We start from the raw sequence: 22,500 nt of genomic DNA, 5'->3' as shown, positions 1-22,500 counted from the left end.
TTACTGAGAGACCACAGAGAGAGGGCAGGGTTACTGAGAGACCACAGAGAGAGAACAGGGTTACGGAGAGACCACAGAGACAGAGAGCAGGGTTACTGAGAGACCACAGAGACAGAGAGCAGGGTTACTGAGAGACCACAGAGAGAGAACAGGGTTACTGAGAGACCACAGAGAGAGAACAGGGTTACGGAGAGACCACAGAGAGAGAACAGGGTTACTGAGAGACCACAGAGAGAGAACAGGGTTACTGAGAGACCACAGAGAGAGAACAGGGTTACTGAGAGACCACAGAGAGAGAACAGGGTTACGGAGAGACCACAGAGAGAGAACAGGGTTACTGAGAGACCACAGAGAGAGAACAGGGTTACTGAGAGACCACAGAGACAGAGAGCCTCTATATCTTTCTTATAGTGCAGTCTCCGGAACTGCATACAGTACTCCCAAGTGTGGTCTAACAAGAGTATTGTATAAGGTGAGGATAGCTTCCTTGGACTTATACGTGATTGACAGTGCACCAGACTGACTTGTATTGCTCTTTCGCCTGCATCACGATGAAGTCCCATCTGTGGTTCATCCACTTGTGGAGGTGGTTGTAGTGCTCCTACAGACGAGACACAGAATAATTAAGAAACATTTCAGCCCGTCCGCTCAGCAAAGCTGGACTGAAGGGTCTGGTAATGCAGGCGTTAGAACGTCGTACGGTACCTTACCTGTTCGTACATCTCCAGGACACCTTTCTTACGGATGTTTCTCTTGGCCAGATAGATGGCTACAAGAAATGAGAGAATGTGGCTTATTAAGCAGACTATATTTCGACAGGACGGGGCGTATTACCACCTGCAGGTATAGGCCTAGTGGCTAAGGAACATGACCCAGAAAGGTTGTTGGTTCAAGCCCCGGTGTAGCCACAATAAGATCAGTGCAGCTGTTGGGCCCTTGAGCAAGGCCTGTAACCCCACATTGCTCCAGGAGGTATCTTTGGATAAGAGCGTCAGCTAAATAACTGCAATGTACAGTACATTCGCTCTGACCGTGGTTTAACACGTTGACTTGAAACTGTCACTTACACGGCCGTGGGGTTCCGGTTCTGTTCTCGAAACGAAGCGGGCCGATTACTAGACGCATTTTTACATTCTCAGAACGACGGGTTTCATGCGCCGTATTGAGAGCTTCGGCGGATGTGTGTGGTAGGTGTGAGGCGCTGTGATGACAGGTTCTGCTTTCAGCCACCCACCGTAGTTCATGTCGTCCATCGGCCATTTCTGTGCCGGCCAGAAATATGGGGTCTGCAGGGGGGGGGAGGGGGGGAGAGACGGGACGTTAATACCGCTGAAATACAACGTTACAAATCATACAGAGCTTGTTGTGTTGCGTAGAGCTTGTTGTGTTGTGTACAGTTTGTTGTGTTGTGTAGAGCTTGTTGTGTTGTGTATAGTTTGTTGTGTTGTGTAGAGCTTGTTGTGTTTTGTACAGTTTGTTGTGTTGTGTACAGTTTGTCATATTGGGTAGAGTGTTTTGTGTTGGGTAGAGTTCCTGGTGGGATTGATACCGTATTTGGAGGTAAAGTTTATGTGGCATGGGACAGGGGATCTGTTCCCCGTCATTTGCTAGTTTCTGGATGTGATGCTCTGACTTATGGTAGAACCTATGCACTTGTAAGTCGCTTTGGATTAAAAGCGTCTGCCAAATGACTAAAATGTAAAATGTAAATAGGGAGAGGGGAGAGGGGGTCTGTTCCCCGTCATAGGGAGAGGGGAGAGGGGGTCTTTTCCCTGTCATAGGGAGAGGGGAGAGGGAGTCTTTTCCCTGTCATAGGGAGAGGGGAGAGGGGGTCTGTTCCCTGTCATAGGGAGAGGGGAGAGGGGGTCTGTTCCCCGTCATAGGGAGAGGGGAGAGGGGGTCTTTTCCCTGTCATAGGGAGAGGGGAGAGGGAGTCTTTTCCCTGTCATAGGGAGAGGGGAGAGGGGGTCTGTTCCCTGTCATAGGGAGAGGGGAGAGGGGGTCTGTTCCCCGTCATAGGGAGAGGGGAGAGGGAGTCTTTTCCCTGTCATAGGGAGAGGGGAGAGGGGGTCTGTTCCCCGTCATAGGGAGAGGGGAGAGGGGGTCTGTTCCCTGTCATAGGGAGAGGGGAGGGGAGGATGGGAGGATGGGAGGAGGGGAGGAGGGGAGGAGGGGGGGAGGGGAGGAGGGGAGGAGGGGAGGGGGGTGTGTAGTGTAGCCAAGCTCCGGTCAGGGTCACCTGGAATCGGTACAGACTGGCGTCAGCTTTGAGGACGAGCTTCTTGTGGTTCTGCAGGGGGTAGATATACCCAAAGGCCACCAGCATGGTGCCAAGAGCCAGTGCCTCTGGTGGGGGTGGAGGGGCAGGCAGGGGGGGGGGGGGGGGGGGTGTCATGGCATAATTTAATTACTTCTCTGTATTCCAACCAAAAAGCAGAACTCTCAACAGACAGGTTTCATAAGCTTCTACTCAAACAAGCCAAATAGAACGATCAAATATCAAGCTTGAACACACTGTTATAGGAGCAGAAGTTAACATTAATAGTTTGGACCAATAAATCCAATTAAAAGAACGAGTTATGACGAGCAAATATATGTATTGAGGATGCTGTTTACACATGCAAAGATCGAACAGGACAGATGACAGAATCTAACATTATTTTCTGGAGTTTCTGATGAACGTTCAGCGTAGCCCCACGCAGGTCTCTCACCTTCAGCAGTGACCTTCTGACGAGTAACGATCCAGGCATGGATGTCCTGACCTTGGGACAGAGGGGGAGGGCAGCTCGGTTACGGAGGCACGGGGAACACAAGATGAGTCTCTCGGGGAGGGAGAGGGAGACCAGGAACATGTCTAATCCTCCATACTAATCTGTCTGTAGTGGCAGTAACAGTGGTGTATACACATGTAGGTCTAATAGGCTGGTTGGGTTGTGATTTAATGGCTCTTGACTGGAGAGGGCTGGCAGCATCATTTCCGGATTTCTCCCTGTCCGTATTCGTATATTCCCCCTCCGATCAGCCGGGAGCCCAATATGGGATGGATGCTTTTACACTGTACACAATGTTGGTAAGGAGCTGAAAGACATACATTTATTTTTTTCTTCCCCCTGAACTGGATTCTGCTGAGTCAACACACACACACACACACACACACACACACATACACACACAGTGGCTGCAGCACACACACACACACACACACACACACACACACACACATGCACATGCACAATCTGTCACACATGCACACACACACACAGCGGCTGCCGCACACACACACACACACACAATCTCACACATGCACACACACACACACACACAAACATAGTCTGTCTCACACTCACACACGTGCACACACAGTCTGTCACACATAGACCCACACGCACACACACACACACACACACACACACACACAGCGGCTGCAGCACACACACACACACACACACACTCCCCTAAAGCTTGGTGTTTTAAATGCTACTGGCCACACCGCACTACAGAGGCCAGTGCTGATCGAGAAGAGGTCAAAGGTCAGAGGTCAATCTCGCAGTGACCACAGCTTCTAGCCTATAGGCTCCTTGTGTTTAATGCTGTGATGATCCACCGACCCCTGGCCTACTTACACCCTCCCTCCGACCTACAAAACCAGGCTAATGTTCCCCCACTCTGCACTCCCAGTCATCTGCACTTTAAATCTGATTTCCTCATCATGAAAATCGTTAAGTAACTTTGTGGGACTGTTCTGCAATTATTTTTCCGCAATTTTCTCTGGGCTGTTGAGCAGTGTCTCTCTGTTGGCAAGCTCAGATAATGCATCATGAGAAGCTCAATACACCATGTATGTGACATATGTAACATCCCATGTATGCAATATAACATGTATATTACATATATATTACGTACCATATATTACGCCTTCTAGTCACATCTAACACGAAATGTAAAATGTACAGCACTAGCTATAAAAATAAGCATCAGAACAAATATGCATCAAACATTTAAATTCCATATTTGACAATGTCTCCAGTTACGTTTTATGGAGAGCTAGGTTACAGTGTTTGCTCTTAGGTTGTTTCAGGGGTTCAGAAGTTTTGGGGACCACAGCTCCAGGGCTAAAGGGTAGTCTGTTAACCCTTCGCTGTCCATGGGTGATTTATGAATACAGGCCTTTTCTTCATTTGCACTCATTGTAAGTCACTCGGGATAATGGTGTCGGCTAAACGCCTGAAATCTAACTGTCAACCGTCCTGGAGGCAGAGCCTAACTCCTGACTGACAGGGAGCTGGCCCCGCCTCCCGGCCCCTGATCTCTTGGCCAGTCTTAGTCCGAGATTACCGAGCGTCTCCAGGGTTACCGAGCGTCTCCAGGGTTACCGAGCGTCTCCGGGCCGCAGGGGGAAACCTGGGGCTCATCCAATTGAAGGCTGCCTTATATAGAACGCCCTGGCACGGATTACTGTCAGCGCAACCTGTCCTGTTCTCAGGCTCAGTGTGTGTCTGCAGTGTGTGTGTGTGTGTATCTACAGTACGTGTGTATCTGCAGTGTGTGTGTATCTGAGCGGGGCCACACGTGTGTATCTGCAGTGTGTGTGTGTGTGTGTATCTGAGCAGGGCCACACGTGTGTATCTGCAGTGTGTATGTATCTGCAGTGTGTGTGTATCTGAGCAGGGCCACACATGTGTATCTGCAGTGTGTGTGTATCTGAGCAGGGCCACACGTGTGTATCTGCAGTGTGTGTGTATCTGAGCAGGGCCACACGTGTGTATCTGCAGTGTGTGTGTGTGTGTGTGTGTGTGTGTATCTGAGCAGGGCCACACGTGTGTATCTGCAGTGTGTGTGTATCTGAGCAGGGCCACACATGTGTATCTGCAGTGTGTGTGTATCGGAACAGGGCCACACGTGTGTATCTGCAGTGTGTGTGTATCTGAGCAGGGCCACACGTGTATATCTGCAGTGTGTGTGTGTGTGTGTATCTGAGCAGGGCCACACGTGTGTATCTGCAGTGTGTGTGTATCTGAGCAGGGCCACACGTGTATATCTGCAGTGTGTGTGTGTGTGTGTGTATCTGAGCAGGGCCACACGTGTGTATCTGCAGTGTGTGTGTGTGTGTGTATCTGAGCAGGGCCACACGTGTGTATCTGCAGTGTGTGTGTATCTGAGCAGGGCCACACGTGTGTATCTGCAGTGTGTGTGTGTGTGTGTGTATCTGAGCAGGGCCACACATGTGTATCTGCAGTGTGTGTGTATCTGAGCAGGGCCACACGTGTGTATCTGCAGTGTGTGTGTGTGTGTGTGTGTATCTACAGTACGTGTGTATCTGCAGTGTGTGTGTATCTGAGCAGGGCCACACGTGGAACAGTTTGTGGTTGCTTGCACTGCGTTGACCAGTCTTTGGAGTGGTCAGAATCTCCCAGAGAAGACCTGATGAGTCAGGATGAGGGAGGGAGATATGTGCCCAGAGCCACACAGCCTGAAAGCCATGAGTCAGCAGTGTGGCAATGGTTATAATATGTTGTAACCATTTATTTAATGTTATTTAGCTTTTATCCAAAGCAACTTACAGTTGATTAGACGAAGCAGGGATCAAATTCCCCAAATGTACCGAGCGTACAGTAATGCTCTCTTTGGGTACAAATGAGTATGCTTGTGAGCCGTGTTCCATATTCATTCTTTTTACACTTTAAAAATGTTCTTAACTAAACATTTCCATGCGAATGTAACCATTGCTACTGGTAACTGAAAGCAGTGGAGTTCTAGAATATAATCACAATGAGAGTTCTCAAATATATTCAGGACGGAAGTTCTAGAATATATTCAGGACGGAAGTTCTAGAATATATTCAGGATGAAAGTTAATTCAAGAATGACTTGCTGTGTCTGCCTGATGACTGTACGGTGGCCCAGACGGAGTGTAAACTAAACCAGGTCTAACGGCTCTCTGTCTGCCCGTCGTGCGGGAGTCCACAGCGGGGCGTCTCACCGGTCACGGCGTGGGGGATCGTGGTGATCACCAGCTTCTGCTCCTGAAACTTCACTCCACTTTTCGCGTCCTGCATCTCCACCACCAAGGCCTCCAGCTGCATGCGAGAGGAGAGAGTCGGTCACGATCCATCTACCCACAATTCCTCCCGTCTCCTCGACTGACAGCCGGTGACACAAAGCTCAGCCAGGTCTTTTGCTAAAAATAAAATAAAAAACTTGGTCTGTTGTGATATAAACTGCCGTACTGACTCCTCGATCAGTGGATCACTTACTGACCCTCTCAGTAGCACTTGCCCATTGTTCCACAATATTTAGGACACGCAATCACGACTGCTGCAAACCGCCCAACTGCCTGCCCAACTGCCTGCCCAACTGCTGCAGCATCCGCCCTTCATCGGGAGGTCATGTGACGTCACGGTGGGGCAGTGGGATAGCACTGTCCCCTCGTAGCAAGAAGGTTTCAGGTTCGACTCCTGACCCCGGGGCCTTTCTGCGTTGGGTTTGCGTCTTTGACTGTGTTCGCATTGGTTTTCTCTGGGTACTCCAGTTTCCTCCCACAGTCTAAAGACATGCATGAATGGCGCATGTGGCCCTGTGATGGATTGGTGACCTGCCTCTCCCCTGGTGCATGCTGGGATATGCCCGTCCCCCCGTCCCCCCCCCCGTAATCCTGACCAGGATACTGAATGGATGTGTAACCGTTTCTCCAACTGCTCCTGCTGCCATGGCAACTGAAGCGCACCAGACCAGTGCACAGCTGCCTCACCTGGCGCAGGGTAGGACCGCTGGGGCCCCAACCCCGCGCAGAGGCCTCACTGGCGGGTAATGACCCGGTGAACGTCCTGCTGTCCGCGGGACGCCGCGGCTAATTACGCACCGGCCCCGCCGGGCCGCTCCACGGTCGGTCAGTAAACACCGACGCCGTCTGAACTCCGTCCAGGGCCCCGTTACTTCAACTTCGCTGGACCCCCGTCCCGCTCCGATTTCTCCACGCGTGACAAGGTCGTCACTGGGGGCCCTCGCATAAACGCCACATTGTGTACCATCTGAAGACGTTCATTTGCTGTACATTCACTGTCACGGGTGCGTTGTGTTGCCGTGTCATCATACAGGACATGACATCGCACTCCGATGCCAGTCAGTATGTCGGGGGGAGGTGGTCGACACAGCACAGGGGAGCTCTTTGAGATCTACGAAAGGCACTATATAAATACAACAGGTCTGGGTTCAAATTGTATTTACTTTGGATTCAAATACTTTTCTGCCTTCTGACTAAGCTTGCCTGGTGTATTGGAACAAATGAAACGTGTGAACCCCGCTCCACTCCTTGCAGGCTCAAATGCACCAGGCAAGGGGCGACATTCAGTCGGGAGCGTTCGATCCCGCCCTGGGTGTGTCGAAATGTCCCTGGGCAAGACACCTAACCCCCAAATGCTCCTGACGAGCTGGTTGGTGCCTTGAATGGCAGGCAATTGCCGTTGGTGTCTGAATGGGTGAATGAGAAGCATCAATTGTACGGCGCTTTATAAATGCCAACCATTTACCATTTAACAAATCAATGGAGCACAGAAAGTTAGTTGAATCCAAAACAAATACTAGTTGAACCCAGGTTATGGAAAAACAATAATAAATGTCTTCCTCCTCCTCCTCCTCAGAGTGGGAAGGCTCCTGCCCAGCACTGTGGCTTCACGTCACAGTAATTGGCTTTGAAGTCTGGAGAATTACCCCAAATCTGATAAAGTCTGGATCACAGTGAGCTCTTAAAGGGACGGGGGTGGGGGGCAGAGTTTCCTGTCAGAGGGTTTACTGGGTTCAGCCCCACTGAATCCAAGGTCCGTGCTTACAGGAGGCACACAGTAAATTTGTCAGTAAAGACAAACGTACAGCACCGGCAAAATGGCATTCCTCAACACACTGAAGACCAGCCAGTGAAACACTTGTCCTACGCACTTAGAAATGACTTGTGCAGTATGCTATGCTCACTGTTCCTCAACATTTAGAAAAGTAATTCCCTAGCTCATGATCTCTAGTACACACTTAGAAAACGCATGTACCAGCTATCTGTCCGACTCTTAGAAAACACATGTACCAGCTATCTGTCCAACACTTAGAAAAGACGTGCTGGCTAAATGTCTTAGAGAAGGCTCGCACTGGCTGCATAACTGTCCGACACACTTATAGAATTTGTACACTTGTCCTGTACACTAAAAAGACCTTCGGGAAACATGCAGTAAATACACATCTGTCCAATGTGAACTGGAGATGAGGTACAGCTGCAGGAGTATATGTTAAAACACAGATCAGCCTCACTCCATCATTCTTGGAATGAATTATCGGACCGGAGAAATATGTGTCCAATTCAATGAATAAGATATCTGGTTTCAGAGATGCAGATTAAGCTTAGTCCTGGGCTAAATTTAGTTTTATATGGAGAACCTCCATTAAAATTTTGTATTTAGTCTCAGACCAGGCTTAATCAGTGACTGAAACTGGACCATAATGCAGTATGAGAGAAGAGAGTAAGTGGAGAGTAAGTCAGAATTAGACTTACAAATACACATAATTGGTTAATTGGATTCCAGATATTTGTGACGTTACATGCATAATTAGAACTGCTGATACTGAAACCAACTGATATCAATATACTATATATTTCAACACATTCTTTTCAGGTAAAAAGATAACAGTTAGCCTACTACTAATATTCATATTTGAAAAATACAGCTAGGAGAAAGGTGATGTGATGCTTAGGAAAAAAGTGTAATCACAGTTGATATTAGTATTATTATTATTATTATTATTATTATTATTATTATTACTGCAAATAATAAAGCTGTTTTTATTCTGGTTTCTGCAGATTATATCTTCTACAGGTCGTTAACAGAATGAAAACTTTCTTAAGGGGACCATGTAGCTATATTCTCTCCTATTAACGGCAAAACTGATTGTGAGTTGATCTTCCACGAATAGCCCACATATTGTTTATCCACAAGTGACTGTAATTATTGTATATTGTTACTGATACTAGCTGTGTTATATTATGAGTCACACAATATTCATAATATTCAGATTATATACACATGCAAGATATACATTGATAAGTGCGATATTTTAATTATTGAAACAATAGGTTAATTCCAGTATTATAGCCTACCTACCTTCTTTAGACAGGCCATTCGTGGGCGATAATGCTGTCCACGGTCGTGGTTTGTCCTGATAGTCATTTTGGTGGTTTTTGGTTTTATATCAAATGGAATACACTGAAACGCCTTTTCAAATATTTTCGCTTAAAGCTTTTCACACTGCTGCCCGGGCGCGGAGACTACGCGTGCGATTCACGGCGCACCATCACTCAAGCCGGCTGTGTCAGCTGGAGCTCTGAGTAACGCGCGGATGGAAATGTCATCCAATCACAGCAAAGTCCTCTCCCTTCAATCTGCCACTTAACTCCGAAGGTCATTGCGCAGCCTGTCCACCACGCGGCGACCGCGAGCTATGAAAATGACTTTTAACCTTAACGTACTAAATTAATAGGCTAAGTGTTACACAAAATAATTATCAGGATTTAAGCAATTTTCACGTTTCGTTCTATTGTATTGCAGCCACTTTTAAGGGATGCTTTCAGAAAGTAATGTGTGTTATTAATTACATTACACTAATGCCATTTGGCAGATGCTCTTATCCAGAGCAACATACAGTTGATTAGACTAAGCAGGGGACAATCCTCCCCTGGAGCAACGCAGGGTTAAGGGCCTTGCTCAAGGGCCCAACGGCTGTGCAGATCTTATTGTGGCTACACCAGGGTTAGAACCACCAACCTTGCATGTCCCAGTCATTTACCTTAACCACTACGCTACAGGCCGCCTGTTATAAATTTTAATTTATGCATAATTGCAAACTCGCGTAGCTATTCTCAACCTTCCATTTAATTGGCAAAATACTGTTTAACACATTTTACCTGACACTGGTACAAACAAAAACATGTATAATTTTGCCTTAGTTTACTATCTTTTTCAGTACTTGCAGTTGACAGAAAATTCTACTTTAGTTGCCAGCTCCCACACATGTTTTGCAATCCGAATGAAAAATGAACCGTTTCGGTGTAACATTGCAAATATGTGCTTTGAGTCTTCTTAACTGAACATTGCAACACAATGGCACTGAAACAACCACTATGTTCAGGTCATTCTCCGGTATTTACATATTCCATTTAAATTGAACATGAATCATTAAATAAACTTTTTAAATATTTTACAAGACTGAAGCAAACTTAAAATGGCATGTTTCAAAGGAAAACGTTTAATTTCACTTCAAACCTGCTCATTTCCAATGGGCTTATTGTTCTGGATCAACACTAAAACAGTATTTATGTATAAATGCCTTTAATTGGCTATAATGTGTGTGCAGCTGCAACAACAACAGCAAATAAATGAGCTAGCAAGAGCTTGGTCTCTTGGGGCTACAGATATTGCAGGGAGGTCTGCATTATAAATGTAGTTATTTTTTTTATTATCATAGCTTATTAATTGGTCTTGAACGTCGCCATTGAAAACTCAGCTTCGTAAAAATCTATTTTATGCCACCTCTAAGTATGTGTCTATTCAAATGCTTTATTGAACGGGACTTCTCACTCCAGTAGTAATCTACATCAGATAAAATCAGTTTCCTAACTTTGTGTCTATATGAGCTAATCCCTCCAAACTGATCGAGCAAGTGCTGTGGCTGTAGTTTATCTTAATACAGGCACTATCTATGTACAGTAATGTCAGGGGTGTCCAACCCTATCCAAAAACAGCCGGTGTGGGTGCAGGTTTATGTTTTAACCCAGAAACCTAAAAAACAGAAACCTGCACCCCCACTGCTCCTTCTCAGAGAAGATCAAAGGCCCCTGATCTACACAGTATATTTCCAGGTAGCACATTCCATTGTAACCCCAAGATCTGGTCTTCATGTTGTCTTCTCTTTCCTCTGTGAACTCTTTTGCCTGTTTGTCTCTCAGCTCTGCTGTATCCCCTTATCTGTCCTGTCCTCTACCCCTGACTCTCTCTCCCTCTCTCTCCTCTCTCTCCCCTCCTCTCTCCTCCCTCTCTCCCTCTCCTCTCCCATCCTCTCCCTCTCCTCTCCCCTCCTCTCTCTCTCTTCTCCCCTCCTCTCTTTTCCCTCTCTCTCCCCTCCTCTCTCCCTCTCCTCTCCCCTCCTCTCTCTTTTCCCTCTCTCTCCCCCCTCCTCTCTCTTTTCCCTCTCTCTCTCCCCCCTCCTCTCTCTTTTCCCTCTCTCTCTCTCCCCCTCTCTTCCAGGCGGGCCCAGTCGGACTCCTCACGTCCGCGGCCACGTGCGGTAATTTGTACAGATGGAGTAAAGCAGCGACATTATTCACCCAGAGGAAATGGCAGAAGTCCAGGAACCCCCCCCCCCCCCCGCTGACCTGCCCCACCCCCAGTCACTCCTGTCCTCCTCCTCATCCTGGTGTGCTAAAAAAAAATCATCTTTACCAGGAAACAAGTCATGCTGCTGTCACTAGCCCATGATGAAACGTTCTCTTCCTCCGTTTCCCTCCTCCGCCTCTCCTCTCCTCTCGCTGTGTTGTTCTTCCAGGCCCTTATAATAACCTGCTACACCGGCCGTGATATCCACATCCTGAGCCGAGACACCTGAAACCATCAGACCCGCAGAATCGCGTGCCTAACCCACCGCTAACTCTACGAGCCCCGTCCATCAGATTACACTTTTGTTCCCCAAACCGAAGCATATTTTTTACGCTTTGGCTTTGGCCACTTAACATGCCGCTAACCCAAAAACCCGGTCGATCAGATTACACTTTTGTTCCCCAAACCGAAGCATATTTTTTACGCTTCGGCTTCGGCCACTTAACATGCCGCTAACCCAAAAACCCGGTCGATCAGATTACACTTTTGTTCCCCAAACCGAAGCGGTTAACATACTTTATGCAGCATGAAATCAGATGTGGTGTTGTATATCAAGTGTGTGTGTATAATTTATCATTGGTTTATGTATCTTGCTTATCAAGGGCCTTGTGTGCCCCTGGGTATCTTCAGAGTTGTTTGTCACAGCCTGTAGCGCAGTGGTTAAGGTACATGACTGGGACACGCAAGGTTGGTGGTTCAATCCCTGGTGTAGCCACAATAAGATCCGCACAGCCGTTGGGTCCTTGAGCAAGGCCCTTAAAGGTACAATAGCTAAGATTTTTGTGTTCAAAAATATTGTTACAAGACCATTGTAAATCCCTTCCTATCATTGAAAAAGGCTCACTGACATGTTGACACACCCTCTACCTGTGTTTATAGTCCTTAAATTCGGGTTTCAAAATATGCAGTTGACAGGCCGGCACTCTGTACCAAAACATCAATAGCTGTACAATAATTAAAGCTCATTGTTTGAAAATTGGTTCTAATTGCCACAGCCAACTTCAGCGCATTAAAAGAGAAAGGGTGGGATAAACAGTGTTGCGGTTTGAGCGTATTTGTTGCTGCAATTCCTCTCTTGACCGTTAGAAGTCCGAAATGACCTATTGTACCTTTAACCCTGCATTGCAACACGGGAGGATTGTCTCCTGCTTAGTCCAATCAATTGTAAGTCGCTTTGGATAAAAGCGTCTTGACAAATGACATGTAATGAACTTTCTGTGCCGTGAGAACGTTTAAACCTTTTTAAGCTAAACACTAAGCTAAGCTAATTACCTCAACCCATTTGGTTGGAGGATAGATTTGTATTTACATTTAGAATACATGTAGTTACATGTATTCTACGTTTACTTTATACCGTGCCGGTCAGCGGAGGACAGGCTCCCTGTCTATAACCGGGTTTCTTTCCACCACTGTTTCAGGGGCTCTTCTCCCCATTGGGAAGTCTTTTTTTTTTTAAACATGTGCTTGCTATTTGGCGGTTCGGTTCGTGTCTTTGTCACAGTTTTATGTAAAAAAGAAAAAAAAGTTTTAAATATACCTATAATAATACTGTTGAATTTTTCGACTTATTTGTTGTATTTATTACATATTTTTAACCGACAGACATCCACGTGGATACTCATCTCTTCAACTAGCGAAATACGAATACACAGACATGCACACTTATGCTACCACTGTTTTACTTTCTGTTTTAGTTTTATGAGTTATCACGCAAGGGTTCCTTAACCTGTTCCGTAGCCTATCTAAACCCATGATTGTAACTACCTTGCGCAAACAACCTTGTAACTCATATTTCGAAAGCGATGTCGTACAGAACGAAAAAAAAGAAGCTTTAATACCCTCAATAACTCATACTTCGCACTTTTTACAAAGTCGGTATGACTGCATTTTGGATCCTGAGTAGAAAGCCGAGGAAGAACCGCCCATTATCACGTTGCTCGCCCGTTTCGTGCGCGCGCGCCCATAGATGAATATAGTAGTCGCGCCCACAGTCTACGGTCGCGCCCCTCCCGCCTAGTCTCAGGAGCGCGCTTAAACCGGACCCTCCCTACTGTATCGATGAAGCCTCAAAGATGGCGGACTTCCTGCCGTCCCGATCCCTGTTTTCTGTGTGTTTCCCAAAGTGTCTCCTCAACAGCAGCGAAGCAGAACAGGCAAGAAGATCCAAGGAGATCGACAAGTGCATCTCGAAGGATAAACCTTATGTGAAGCGCCTTGTGAAGATCTTATTGCTCGGAGCTGGGGAGAGCGGCAAATCCACTTTCCTCAAACAGATGCGCATCATACATGGCCAAGACTTCGATCAACGGGCCAAAGAGGAGTTCCGGGCTACGATCTACAGCAATGTAATCAAAGGTACAGACAAAGAATAGTGTGTTCATCGTCTCTGCTACTTTGGACCCAGAAAGTTCCAAAGCATTGTAAATCTGTTCATTTTAGTACTGCACAAGTACTTCGTGTGAGAACTGAAGTTGCGCGTTAGCTGGCTAGCCGAGAGACATCCCTTCTTTTTTCGGTCTCTGTTGGCTAGCTAGCTAGTTAGCTAAAGTTGAAACGAAGAAACGCCCATGTTATTTTGTTACGTTAGCTTGCTGTGATTAAGTTATCTGATGAGGTAGCTGGCTGAACGTGTAAGAAAACATGTGTACTCAGCTCCTCTCAGCGTTTTCCCTTACATTTTTGTTTCCATTGCGAGGGAGGATGAGGATTTCGGATCGAGCCTTTAACTTGCGTTGTACAAATGCGTGTTTATCATTCATCAGCACCGCTAAGATAGCGTTAAGTTGAGTAACAATCATGTGTTTGCTGGATTGGCCTGCAATTACCACTTGCTTATACTATAGAATGACTAACGTTAACTTCGCTCGCTAGTTAGCTCACATTTGCTCATTAACTTCCTGACGTTTCCAGACAAGCCAGGCTAACTAACTACAGAACAATTATCAGTGTGCTTCGAATGAGAACAGATACAACGCCAGAACTAGCTTTTAGCTACTTAGCGGGAGCTTGTTTGCGGTGAACCCGTCCGCCCTAATCGCGGTATTGTTTACCCAACATAACCTTTTTGCCAAGAACGGCCCACGGTCTCACTTTAAATGTGAAAATTAACAAGTCAAGTGACATCAAATGCAGTTCAACGGGCTGGCAACACCCCAGAAATAATTCGACTTTTTTGGTTTCGCACTTGAGGGTGTTGTCCACATTGTTCGAAGTTCGCGGACGAGATCATAATGACGGGTAGCATGTAAGCCCTCTCGGGGATTTTGAATCAGACTGGTGTTTTGAGAGCACCTGTCATAGAAACGCACCCGTCACGTCCAGGTCAAAAAGCCTTAACTTAGATCTTTGTTCGTCCCTCAACCTCATCCTGTTTTTGTTCAAGTTTAAGCTTAAATTTCGCCTGTGTGAAAACTAATACTATTGATGCTGTTCGGCGTATGATTTGTCACCAAGTCATTTTAGTTCACGACAGAAGGCAGGAAGGCGTAGCAAAAATTATACTTAAGCAAAACTATCATTTTGAAGTGGCAGTGAGGGGCTTTGTCTTCCAAACTTACAGTATGGTGGTGACATGTATGAAACGTTCGTTTATTGCAAGAGACATTGGTGCCACGACTGACATCCACCTCTAAGACTTTCTTGATATACAGCATATAACGTTGGCATACCAACTGTATCGTTTATTTATATATATATATATATATATATATATATATATATATATATATATATATATATATATATATATATATATATATATATGCAGGATTACTGGTCTTTAATCAACACGTGAGATGATTTATTTAGGAAACAATTTGCCTGTTGGAAGGGGGAGAGCTGTACATGACACAGTTATGAACATAATCGGAGTGGAGCTGTGTGAAGTCTCCTTTACGTCAAGAACTCTGACGTAGTCCTGGGTGTCTGTACTCTTGCGTATAGTAGTTGGGAGCGGAGTGTGGGGGGGGGGTTGCCCCTTTCTCAGCAGGTGGATGCTTTTCCGCGAAGTGGGTCTGTCTCTTGTGAAAGCTGTACAGAGAGGAAGTGGGCCTAACTGTAATGTTACTAAATGGGAATCCCATGGTGATGCATGTAATAGTTTCAGGTTGTCAGTTGGGACTTTTTAATCTTTATCTTTTGCACTCTTATTCAAAGCAGAATAATTGTACTTGTGGAAGTTGTTTGTGTCTGTGTTCTCTCTCTCTCTCTCTCTCTCTCTCTCTCTCTCTCTCTCTCTCTCACACATGTGTTCTTCCTCCTCATTTAGTTAAGAGGAAATGTTTAGTGAAGTGTGCGTTCTCTGCTCTGGCTCGGAGGGGGAAACGGAGGCGTCTGACTTCGCTTGGTCTCCTCAGGACAGGGACGTCCTGACTCCCGTCAGTTTCGGTATTGGTCAGCCTTTTGGTTTGCCAGATTTCACTCCGTTCCCCGACTTTGGCGGATGTCTGTTGGTGCGCGTTTGTCTTCTCGGAGACCTGCGGTGTCGAGCGGGGCTTGTTTTCAGCTTTCTCGGAAGTCGCAAGCGCGTTCGTCGGGTCGCTAATACTGCGGCTCTGGCGCCGGAGCAGAAGAACTCCAGTGTTGCATTAAATCAGTGTTTACGTGGTCGCGAGGAAAAGGCCTTCTCTGCAGCCGGCGAGCTGCTGTGTGTGGTTTGTGGTTCTGGCTGCTGCAGCGCGGGCGCAGCTGCTATTCTGTGTAACGTCTGCTCCGGCTCGGACCACCGCTTTACGCTTGTGCTTCTTGGAACGGACGCGCCTGTCTTCGCCTGTGAGGTCGCGACGCGACGCCCTCGGCATCGCTGAGCGTGTGCTGGGTTGGAAAGGTCGGAGGTCAGCTGTCCCCCTTCGGCTGGGCACGGTCGCTCCCCCTGAGGGAGGGGTTGAGGGGGCGGTGATTATGCGCAAATGCGGGTGTCCCACTGTGGTGGTTTATTTGGGTCCTCTTTCGGGGGTGGGGGTGGGGGTGGGGGTGGGGGTGGGGGGGGGTGGACTCCCCACCCATGCCCCCTGGTCTGAATTGGATGAGACTGAATGGACAGAATGTGCTCAGGATTTCGCAGATGAACACTGGAGAGAGGTGAGAGAGAACACCTTCGGTTTTCGAGGCACGATACCCCTAAACCAGTGGTCATCCACCATGTTCCTGATGAGCCCCCCATTCTGTAGGTTTTCATTCCAACCCTAACAAAGCACACCTCATTCAACAGCTAGAGCAGGGCTGCCCAACCCTGTTCCTGAAGATCTACCATCCTGTAGGTTTTCATTCTGACCCTAACAAAACACACCTCATTCAACAGCTAGAGCAGGGCTGCCCAACCCTGTTCCTGGAGATCTACCATCCTGTAGGTTATCACGCCAAACCTCCCCACCAACAACGCACCCCTCATTCAACAGCTAGAGATCTTGTTGAGCTGCAAGTTCGTCTAGTAAGGTGTGCCAAATTAGGGTTGAAAAGAGAACCTACAGGACAGTAAATCTCCAGGAACAGGGTTGGCTCACCTCCTTATGAGTTTTTTTTTGGGGGGGGGGGGGTGTCAGGCTGGTTTGCTTCCTTCACCTGTCCTTTTGCTTAGATTATTTTCATTGAGTCGGTGAATCGATTGATTCATTTATTGGAAATGAAATCTGTGGCCTTGTGCAGAGAAGAGATTTGGGATTTTCAGCGTTTCTGTGGATCTATCCTCCCGTTAAGTCCTGAACTTTACCTCCGACTCCCTCCCCCCACCCCCCCCCCCCATGATGTCTGTTGTGTGTCCTGTTTCCGTTTATCATCTGCATCTGGTTCTCTTCCCTCGTCTCCAAGCTAGGGAAGAGAACCCCCCCCCCCCCGCAGCCTCGTAAAACTCTGCCGGGCTTAGAGGCTCGTGTGCAGGCTTCAGCTTGGAGGGGCAGCCTGGTTCTGTTTGCTCCATCTGCTGGGGTACCCTCCACCCCACCCCCCACAGGGACCCTGGGGAGGGAGCAGCGAGGGCCAGGAGCTGGTTCCCAAACCCCCCCCCATCTCTGCTTGTCTGGGCGTGGCTCCACAATATCCCGCTGCCAGAACTCGAGTGGTGTGTTTACCAGTTCCGGGCCAACGGTGCGATGCGTGCGTCTCCATCCTGACATTGTTTACGCGCCTGACGAACGGGGCCCGGAGAGAGGGCGGGGGCCGCGGGTGTCGGGGGCCAGAATCCTCTCCGCCGGAAGTTGCCACTAGGCCGATAACGGTAGTCGAACCGGCGCTGGGAACGTTTACATCATCGTCTGCTGTTGGACCGCTGCCAACTCGCATAATAATGATCTCCGCCCAAACCGGAGGCCTACGCCGGCTCTGTAAGCTTCGTCGTCTTTGGGGCGTGGGGTCCTCCCGACAGTCGGGATGGTGCGTTTATGTCCTCGAGCTGGATAGCCAAAACAAACGGCTCTAATTGAACCCGTGTTTAGCAAATAAATACAAACGAGTCGACTCAAAACGCACGGGACGTTTTGTCGCAAGAAACGTGCCCATGCGAGCGTAGCCAAAACGGGTGTTCAGATTTAAATAAACGTGCTTTTCCCAGCACTGGCCCTTTCTTCTAAGTCTCAGTAGATTCGGTCTCCCGCTGGGCTTCTCACTCCCATAGAAACTGAATTGTCTGTTGAGAGTTGTAGCCACAGTAAGATCCACACAGCTGTTGAGCCCTTGAGCAAGGCCCTTAACCCTGCATTGCTCCAGGGGAGGATTGTCCCCTGCTTGGTCTAATCAACTGTAAGTGGCTTTGGATAAAAGTGTCAACTATAAACACATTATTATTTATTATTATTATTATTATTATTATTATTATTAGTGTTGTGCTCCAGGTCTGTTTGGTCTGCTGAAGGGACCTGTCTCTGCTCCATTTTGGGCCGTTTGAGGCCCCCATCCCGGTAGCAGCGATTACGGCGCGAATCCCGCCGGGAACGCCGTGAATCCCGGCGGCGCCAGCTTCCTTCCGGCCCGGCGTGTTGTCGGGAACGTCGCCAAAGAGCCCCGGCTCGATTACCGCGAAAGAGGAAGTGCAGATTTACAGCTCTCGGGGCAGACTGCCGGAGCGGCCATTTTCCCTGCTCCTCACGTGTGAATATCTCGGCGGCTGCAGGCCGTTTCGCGAGCGCTAATGGCTTGCGGATGGACTGGGGCATCGATCGCTCCGCCTGGCTCCAGGTCGTTTCTGCCCCCAGGCTGGCTGACCTCATTGGCTTCTGGGGGTTTTTTTTTTTTTTTTTTTTTTTTTTTTTCCATTCATCTGATGCATTAAAATGCGATTATGCTCCTGACCTTTTCTGCCGCGCTGTCACTGGTCCATTATCCTGTTCCTGCTGTCCTGGGTGAGCAGGTTATGGGGGGGGCGACATTGGCTCTGGCGGTTAGAGCAGTCGTCTGGCAGTCGGAGGGTTTGCCGGGTCGGTCCCGCCCTGGGTGTGTCGAAGTGTCCCTGAGCAAGACACCTAACCCCCAATTGCTCCTGACAAACTGGTTGGTGCCTTGCATGGCAGCCACTTGTCGTTGTTGTGTGAGTGTTTGTGTTTGTGTTTGTGTGTGTGTGTGTGTGTGTGTGTGTGTGTGTGTGTGTGTGTGAATGGGTGAATGAGAAGCATCAATTGTACAGCGCTTTGGATAAAGGCGCTATATAAATGCCAACCATTTACCATTTATTTGCTATTTTTTGAAGGTTCAGTATCCTATTCCTATGGTCTGTGTGGGTAGGTTTGGGCCCTTTTTGTAAGGTCCATAATCCTGTTCCTGTGGTCTGTGGCCTGCTTTGAAAGGTGGAACTCGTAATTGGTCATTTTGGCCAGGTCCCGATGTGTTTGGCAATGAGCAGTGTGGATTCTGGACCAGCCAGAGGTTGGGGAGCACGCCCAGAACTGTATCAAGAGATCTGTTAAGGTTCTGTTTCTGATTTTCTGATGTCACTTTCTGTGTTTTTGACGTGGTTGGTGGGAAGAGGACAGAGTGAAATCGAGCCCATGGGCGGGGCTTAACAGAGAGTGGGAGGGACACTAAGTGTTTGTGGGCGCGGCATAGACAGGGCGGGGAGCGTATCCCCCCTTGACACGGGGTGGTGTGTGTGTGTGTGTGTGTGTGCTGCCAGTGAGTGTGTGGTGTGTGTGTGTGTGTGTGTGTGTGTGTGTGCGCAATGCTTATTGTAATTGTGTCTTATGCAAATGTGTCCACTCCCCATAGCAGTCACACAAATGAGATTGGGGAACGACCTGTAATGCTGTGGCCCTGACACAAGCCCCCCATTTAGTTTTTCCTCAGTGAGGATTGGTCTGCGTTCCTGATGGGCCAATGAAGCAGGGTTACCCAGCTAGCTGGATAACTGCGCTGAGTAAAACCATGGACAGATCTTTTTACTTCAGTGATTACGTCAGTTGTTTTCGCTGAAGCTTTTATCCAAAGCGACGTGGGGTTCAGGGTCCTGCTCTGGGGCCCAACAGCTACAGTGATCTTATTGTGGCTGCACTGAGGATTGAAACCAACAGCTTTCAACAGCCCCAGTCCAAGCAACTTATCCCTGAGGCTCCAGGCTGGCCCAATAGTCTGGTCCGGGTTCCAGTTCCTATTGGGTCATTTGGTGCAGTGTCCTAGCTGACTCGGTAATCCGAGTTCGTGATGCAGGCCCCTGGACTGTAGGTTTGCTCCTCACCATGGCTGTTGGGATGTGATGTTTAATCCTGTGGTCCCCCCCCCAGGAGTTCGAGTTCTGGTGGACGCACGGGAGAAGCTGCACATCCCGTGGGGCGACCCCGCCAACCAGGCCCACGGGGACACCATGATGGCCTTCAACACGCGCTCCTCCCTCATAGTCAACGGCATGGTGGAGAGCAAGGTGTTCCAGCAGTACCTGCCCTCCATCCGAGCCCTGTGGGCCGACAGCGGCATCCAGCAGGCCTACGACCGCCGGCGGGAGCTGCAGCTGGTGAGTGTGTGAGTGTGTGAGTGTGTGAGTGTGTGAGTGTGAGAGAGAGTGTGAGAGAGTGTGAGAGAGTGTGTGAGAGTGTGTGAGAGTGTGTGAGTGTGTGAGAGTGTGTGAGAGTGTGTGAGAGTGTGTGAGAGTGTGTGAGAGTGTGTGAGAGTGTGTGAGAGTGTGTGAGAGTGTGTGAGAGTGTGTGAGAGTGTGTGAGAGTGTGTGAGAGTGTGTGAGAGTGTGTGAGAGTGTGTGAGAGTGTGTGAGAGTGTGTGAGAGTGTGTGAGAGTGTGTGAGAGTGTGTGAGAGTGTGTGAGAGTGTGTGAGAGTGTGTGAGAGTGTGTGAGAGTGTGTGAGAGTGTGTGAGAGTGTGTGAGAGTGTGAGAGTGTGAGAGTGTGTGAGTGTGAGAGTGTGTGAGTGTGTGAGTGTGTGAGTGTGTGAGTGTGTGAGAGTGTGAGAGTGTGAGTGTGTGAGAGTGTGAGAGTGTGAGAGAGTGTGAGAGAGAGTGAGAGAGAGTGAGAGAGAGTGAGAGAGAGTGAGAGAGAGTGAGAGAGTGTGAGAGAGTGTGAGAGAGTGTGAGAGAGTGTGTGAGAGTGTGTGAGTTGGGCTTGGTGGGACAATGACCATCCAAAGATGATGCCTTGGGCAAGGACCCCATTTCACATCTTTAGTCAATTATTGCAATTTTTCTTTTTTTTTTTCTTTTTCTTTTTTCTGAAATTTTTTAAAAACAATTTTTAACTAGTGCCTTTCATGAACCCTACTGACTTCGCATTTGAACCCGCGTGCCAAATCCATCTGGGTTTATATCCGAGAGCGCCTTGATCATTTCCCCGATCTTTTACTTTTCACATCATGGTACGTCCACCTGGGGGGATTCGAACCCTCAGCCTTCTGTTCTCGGCCGCGCCCTGCTGCAGGCCGCTGTGGAGCAGCAGGTCCGGTCGCTTGCATTCATCACAGCGCACTCTGCCGACCTGCCGCAGTTGTGCTGCCTGAGAAGGCCTCTGTTCCCGCCCCGCCCCGGTGAAACGGGCCCGATTTCCTCACTGACCCGCCGCGAGGAAGGTGTGAGGTCACAAATGTGCGATCGGAATGTTCTTAACCGAACATTCTGACGCCGATTTCACAATCGCCCCTGGCGACGGAAAGCAGGGGAGTTCTAGAACACCCCGCCTTGGAGTATTCCCTCCCGAGTTCTAAGGGAGCCTGCTCTTCGAAGGTTAACGGGGTGTGGTCTTCTCTCCTCATTGTTCATCTATTCTGATGAAATCCGCTCATTCCGTTTGGGTTGTGCTCCCCGTGAGATTTAATGACTCATTTTATGGGCACATCCCAGTTTTGGCAGTTTTTACACGCAATTGTGACTTATTTGAAATCCCATTGGCGTTACTCAGATTTGTTTCAGTTTGGTTTTTTTTCTTTTTTTTTTTTTCTTCTCCATGGCCGTTTGCCTGCGGAAGAAGTGGGTTCTTTGAGCACTCCCAGTTTTTAAACCGTTAGTCCTCAGAGGTAATCGGTTAATGTTTAGCGGCAGAAGCCGGTGAAGACCGGCTTCGGGACACATCTCTGGGCCTAGTGGGAGAGTAATCCATGTTTACCGAGCAAACGGTGGCCGTCGTCTTTCTGAGGGACGCTAATCCGGCTCGCGGTCTTGCTGTCCAGACTCCGCGGGTCGCTGCGGTCCGTGTGGCTCTTAACGGGCTGCGGCTCCCGGCTCTGGCTGCATGCCGGCGGTAAAGCGGATGTTTGCCGCGGTAAGCTGGGTTAAGTGGTTCGCGCGAAGGCGGTCCCCCGGGAGTTCCTCTGGGAGGGAGTAAAGTCCGGGTGCTTAGCTAAACGCTGCCCTTTGTGCTGTATTTGTCACACGGCCGGTTATCATGGGAAGGAACACGACCCCCTGAGATAACCAGCCTTCTCATCTCGTGACGACAGTGACAATCCAGACGTGAGCAAACTGGACCGAGTGCTGGGGGGAGCCTGTAGCGTAGTGGTTAAGGTACATGACTGGGACCCGGAAGGTTGGTGGTTCAAGCCCCGGTGTAGCCACAATAAGATCCACACAACCGTTGGGCCCTGAGGGGGGGGATTGTCCCCTGCTTAGTCCAATCAACTGTGAGTGGCTTTGGATGAAAGTGTCAGCCTAACGTAGTGTTGTTGGTCCCGGTGATTGGG

General features: G+C 48.5%; 2 protein-coding genes across 2 annotated transcripts in view; one reads left to right on the top strand and one right to left on the bottom strand.

Annotated features, from left to right (window-relative positions):
* rgs9a (regulator of G protein signaling 9a) overlaps positions 1 to 9,268 on the bottom strand; it is a 21,881-nt gene extending 12,613 nt beyond the window's left edge. The window contains exons 1-7 of the mRNA XM_061224724.1: positions 9,140 to 9,268; positions 5,980 to 6,076; positions 2,712 to 2,762; positions 2,240 to 2,346; positions 1,235 to 1,286; positions 711 to 769; positions 525 to 601 (exon numbers count right to left, since the gene is read on the bottom strand). Coding sequence (XP_061080708.1) covers positions 525 to 601; positions 711 to 769; positions 1,235 to 1,286; positions 2,240 to 2,346; positions 2,712 to 2,762; positions 5,980 to 6,076; positions 9,140 to 9,205 — 509 coding nt within the window. The 5' untranslated portion in view covers positions 9,206 to 9,268. The remainder of the gene's footprint in view (positions 1 to 524; positions 602 to 710; positions 770 to 1,234; positions 1,287 to 2,239; positions 2,347 to 2,711; positions 2,763 to 5,979; positions 6,077 to 9,139) is intronic.
* Positions 9,269 to 13,403: 4,135 nt separating this feature from the next.
* The window catches only part of gna13b (guanine nucleotide binding protein (G protein), alpha 13b), a 19,388-nt gene continuing 10,291 nt past the window's right edge, over positions 13,404 to 22,500 (top strand). Inside the window, exons 1-2 of the mRNA XM_061224060.1 lie at positions 13,404 to 13,762; positions 20,110 to 20,336. Coding sequence (XP_061080044.1) covers positions 13,480 to 13,762; positions 20,110 to 20,336 — 510 coding nt within the window. The 5' untranslated portion in view covers positions 13,404 to 13,479. The remainder of the gene's footprint in view (positions 13,763 to 20,109; positions 20,337 to 22,500) is intronic.

Source organism: Conger conger, chromosome 16 (genome assembly GCF_963514075.1).
Source record: "Conger conger chromosome 16, fConCon1.1, whole genome shotgun sequence".
Lineage (NCBI taxonomy): Eukaryota > Metazoa > Chordata > Actinopteri > Anguilliformes > Congridae > Conger > Conger conger.
The sequence above is the reverse complement of the archived record's forward strand: the minus strand, read 5'-3'. Positions and strand labels throughout refer to the sequence as shown.